We start from the raw sequence: 4,798 nt of genomic DNA, 5'->3' as shown, positions 1-4,798 counted from the left end.
AGATGGAACTTAGATTTAAGACCAAATTTAATTTCAATATTTAGAAATGAAGAAAATCATTTCTTTATAAATTTTATCAAGAATCAAATCTGAGCTAATAAATTTTACTGTTATGTAATTTTGGAGGGGAGAAAAGCGATATCCTCCTATAGAAGACTCAATAAATAGTGAATGAACAAAGTACTGTTATAATATTTTTGTAATATTTTGCATAGTATTGCAACAGTATTACCGATACATGGATTCAATCTAGGACCTGTTTATTCACTATTCAAATAACAACCCATTGTACTAATCAATGGTTTTTAATTACTACTATCCATGTTGTTGTCTTATAAATACTTTTTAATTTAACATGCAATTGAGAAATAAAATAAAAGAACATTGTTCTTTTGTGGATACAGTGCCCAATGATGGAGGAACAACATAAAGAAAAATGAAAGAGAAGACATTGTATTCAAATAAATAAAGTACACAATCAATCTTCTATACTCATACAACGTTCACATTATTAATTACTCAGACCTGTCTATTACTAAATATAGAATATTGCTTCAACCTACAGAACACCATGAGTAATAATTTACTAAATATAGACACAAACAAGTATATGTGAATACTGAATATATTCTAATACAAGCAACAAAATAAGAATATTATTTTAATAATAATATTATCTAATATACAAAATATTGTAAATAATAATCTACAAAGTATAGACATACCAAATATATATAAATACTGAATATATATATATATATATATATATATTTTAATACATGTAATAAAAATAGAATATTACTTTAATAATAATAATATCTAATATATAAAAAGTCCTAAACAATAATTTACAGAATATAAGCCTATATTCTAGCACATGCAAAAAGAAATTCTCATGCTAAGTAAATGGACTTTGTTTATGCATGGAACAAAGTCCACTTCATCAAACATAAATTGAGTAAATAACAAGCACAAGAAACCAACAAGAGCAGTGACATTTTCTTTCAATAAACACTTTTCATTGCATACTAATTATAAGTGTGAACATCCTCATGCAATGGAATGTCACAAGTACATTCAAATCAAAGTTACAAAGCATATTATATTTATATATAGGAAAGAAAAACCCCCAAACATCAACCTCATCCAACAATGTCCTAAACAAAAGAGAGAAAAAAAAAAAAGAGAACAAAATGGAAGTAACAAGACATTGCCTTTAGCCCCATCAAATCCCATGTATTTTTCAAGGAGAGGAGAGAGAGCATAATGTTTGGCTTGCTTTGCTTTGCCTTGCTTTGCTTTGTGTGTGTGTTTTTTTTAGCTTTGCTTTTCTTTTTGATACATATGATATACATATGTCATATGTGCTTTGCTTTTTCTTGGGATTGGAGGAATCTTTTCATTCCATGTCCACCGAAAAGCAAGGACCTCCTTCGTCCTACCTTATGATGAAAGCACCCAAAACCGACCGATTAGACTGCCCCAACTTCAGGGAATATTTCTTCATTTCCTATCCATTTCATTCCCATTTTTCATTTCTTTTCTTTCTTTCTTTCTTTTTCCTTACCTTAGGTCAACCATCTCCTCATCATTTGGTCTTCTCTTCTCTTCTCTTTCTTTCTTTCACTCTAAACCATAAACAAGCTTCAATCAATCAAGTAAGCATGGGAAAATAAATTGTTATTTGCACAAAATTAACAACATTTTTTGCTTAAAAGCAAAAGAAAAAAATATTATTTATTAAATACAAAAAATTGTGGTTAAGACAGATAAAAAGTTATTGGGAAGAAAAAAATCAATCAGTGTTTAAAGATATGTGTATATAGTTTATGTTAAACAAAAGAACTTGGATGCATTGGACTTGTATTTTCGATTTTTTTCTCATAAATATGGCTTTTTTTTAAAAAAAAAAAACTTTCATTATCATGTCAAATAAATAGATAATCTATTTTTGAAAAAAATATATTTAAATAATCAAACTATATAACAATATGTACACTTAAACCTTCAAACTTTTATCTATTTCCAATACAAAATATTATTTTAATAAATAATATTATTTAATATACAAAACATTCTCAATAATAATTCCAATATCATCATCATTTGGTCTTCCATCTCTCTCTCTCTCTCCTACAAAACACAAACAAACACAAACAAACAGAAACAAACACAAACACTATATATATATATATATATATATGCATATTATTTATAAATACTTGTCTGCTTTCCATCTGACTCTCCCTGCATCACTCTCTCTATCTTCTCTTTGTTTGGTTTCATGGAGGTGCAACAACAGTTATCCCTAAGCTTTTGGGACCAAGACTCCACTTCTTCCTCCCTAAACATTGGCCTTAAGCATGAACATCTCATTAGGTCTCTTCCTTCCAAGTTCACAGAATCCACTGAACCAGTCCTCACTTCTCTCCAACTCAAGACCTTTGTCAAGCATTCCAACAACAACACCAAGTCTTCTTCCAAAACTCTAGATATCTCTCAGGTATATAAAACCTTCTATTCATTCCTTTCTTTCTTTTTTTTTTTATTAGTACTAAAAAATTATCATGGATTGATGTTATAATTGGTGGAGGTTCAGTCAGGAGGAACAAGATGGAATCCAACACAAGAACAAATAAGAGCATTAGAAGCACTTTACAAAGGCGGTATGCGAACACCGAACGCAAACCAGATTGAACGAATCACTATCGAGCTCGGGAAATACGGGAGGATCGAAGGGAAGAATGTTTTCTATTGGTTTCAGAATCACAAAGCTCGCGAACGGCAAAAACAGAAGCGTAGTGCTTTGCTTAGTTTGTCGAATTCATCAACAGTGTCTCATCCTCCCCCATTAATGTCACTCTTCATTGAATCAAGGGTGAGACATTAATTTACATGCTATATATATATATATATATATATATATGTATATATGTGAGTATTAAGAATGTAGTTTAGTATATTGCATGTTGTTTAATTTGTTTACAGGGAGAAGAAGAAGAAGAAGAAGATAAAAAGGAATGGTGTGATGGGAATAAGAAGAGGAGGTGCAGGAGCTGGAGTGAAGAGTTGGAAGTGGATGAAGATGAAGGTGATGGGACATTGGAGCTGTTTCCTTTGCATCCAGAGCTTGGAAGATGAAGTACATTAAATGGATAAATAGATTGTTAGATAGATGATAATAATAATATTAATAAGAGTTTAAGACTAGTGTTTCTTTTTTCTTGTTTCTTGGTTTCTTGGTTTCTTGTTCTTTTTTCTTTTTTTTTAATTGTTTTTTATTGCATGTTTGTGAGGAAGAGGTAGGGACTTTGATTAATGGGATTTGAATGATATGTTTGCATGAAAGATTGATTTCTTTTTGGTGAGAGGATGCATGCTTGGGCTTTTCCAAGGTTTTAAGTGGGGATTGGCTTTTGGCTTTTTGCTTTTTTGGTGTCAAAAAGCTAGTTCATTATATATAGATCTCGTGTATTGAAATGAACCTTTATTAGTGTTTGATATTGGTTTTGTTCACATTTGGGTACTTGGATTTAAAGAGGGAAAGTAACATGCTTCACTTAAAAGTGGGGTTTCTTTTAGGGGGTTGGTGAAAGGAGGAACTCTTCTATTTCTTTTGAAACTTATTATTAATTTTTCTTAATTTCAAATTGAGTATGATAATGAACTAGTATTTTAATATAATTTATATATTTTCTTACAAAAAATTTCACTCATCTTAAATTTTTAATAAAAGATATGTTGTTTGTTTGTAGGTGAGCTTTCCAAAACAACCGACAGGGTTTATCAGTGTCTTAAGATCCATGTGTTTCTAGAGATACATTTTTTTTATTCTTTTATTCCTTTTTTCCAATGGAAAAGTTTACAACGTGCTTGGTTTTCATTTTTAAAATTTTTTATTAATTCAAATATTTAATTTTTATTTAAAAGTTCCACTTCTTTTGAAATTTAAGGTTACTCTGTCCCACAAACACTGATGGCCGGATTCCTTCATATTTAGCATTCCATGGTTATTTTTTTAAAAAAGAAACAACTTTTTATAAAAACAAACCCATTTATACATTTTACACCAAATTATCACAATTTTTTATCTTATAAAAAAATTCTAAACCAAATTTACCCCATCTACTTGAACACATCCAGTCACACTCACACAAAAGCTTTTTCTCACAATCATTTCCAAGTCACCATTAAGTAAAAAATTCAAAGCACATTCTGAGCACTTGATATATCTAGAATATATGCATATAGTTTATACTATATATATATATATATATATATATATAAATTAATTAGCTCATCAAACTTTTGTTTTCATGAACCCATGAGACCCAATTCATTCATTCATTCATTCATTCATTCAATTCACATCAGATTCAAAGCAGTAAAAAAACAACAGTAAAAGAGCCTCACGATCAGCAGTAAAACTGCAGAAATAGCAGCAGCAGTCTTCTTTTGACTGACTGATAGATTCAAATCATGCCATGCATAACTAATCTCCAATTCTTGATTTTTAATTCCAATTTTTTTTTAAAAAAAAAAACAAAAGAAAACAAAGTTTGAGATGAGTTCTTTTGATCCACGTTAAACTCTCAATCAAATGATTTTTCTCTCCAGCCATGATGAGTGTTTGGTATTGCTTTAGAGCTGTAACTTGACTGCATGATTCCTGCAATTAAATCATGGCATTAGTCTGAGTATGTTTCAATCTGGGATTCAGAGTGTTGGAAAATTTATTATTACACTTCAGTCATTTACTATTGGTCTTATATGTACTCCTTGTAAAATAATATTGACC

The 4,798-nt window shown here is 29.8% G+C and overlaps 1 protein-coding gene across 2 annotated transcripts; it reads left to right on the top strand.

Annotated features, from left to right (window-relative positions):
- The first annotated feature begins 2,243 nt into the window (after positions 1-2,243).
- LOC120254794 (WUSCHEL-related homeobox 4) lies at positions 2,244-3,301 on the top strand. 2 transcript variants are annotated; one of them, XM_039262822.1, is made up of 3 exons: positions 2,244-2,503; positions 2,600-2,878; positions 2,989-3,301. In XM_039262822.1, exons 1-3 carry the CDS (start codon positions 2,285-2,287, stop codon positions 3,139-3,141), a joined length of 651 nt encoding a protein of 216 aa, XP_039118756.1. In that variant the 5' UTR covers positions 2,244-2,284; the 3' UTR covers positions 3,142-3,301. The 2 variants fall into 2 exon arrangements, with proteins under 2 accessions (XP_039118756.1, XP_039118755.1); XM_039262821.1 differs by having other exon boundaries at positions 2,588-2,878.
- The last annotated feature ends 1,497 nt before the right edge of the window (positions 3,302-4,798 follow it).

The sequence above is a fragment of the Dioscorea cayenensis genome, unplaced genomic scaffold (genome assembly GCF_009730915.1).
Source record: "Dioscorea cayenensis subsp. rotundata cultivar TDr96_F1 unplaced genomic scaffold, TDr96_F1_v2_PseudoChromosome.rev07_lg8_w22 25.fasta BLBR01000637.1, whole genome shotgun sequence".
Lineage (NCBI taxonomy): Eukaryota > Viridiplantae > Streptophyta > Magnoliopsida > Dioscoreales > Dioscoreaceae > Dioscorea > Dioscorea cayenensis.
The sequence above is the reverse complement of the archived record's forward strand: the minus strand, read 5'-3'. Positions and strand labels throughout refer to the sequence as shown.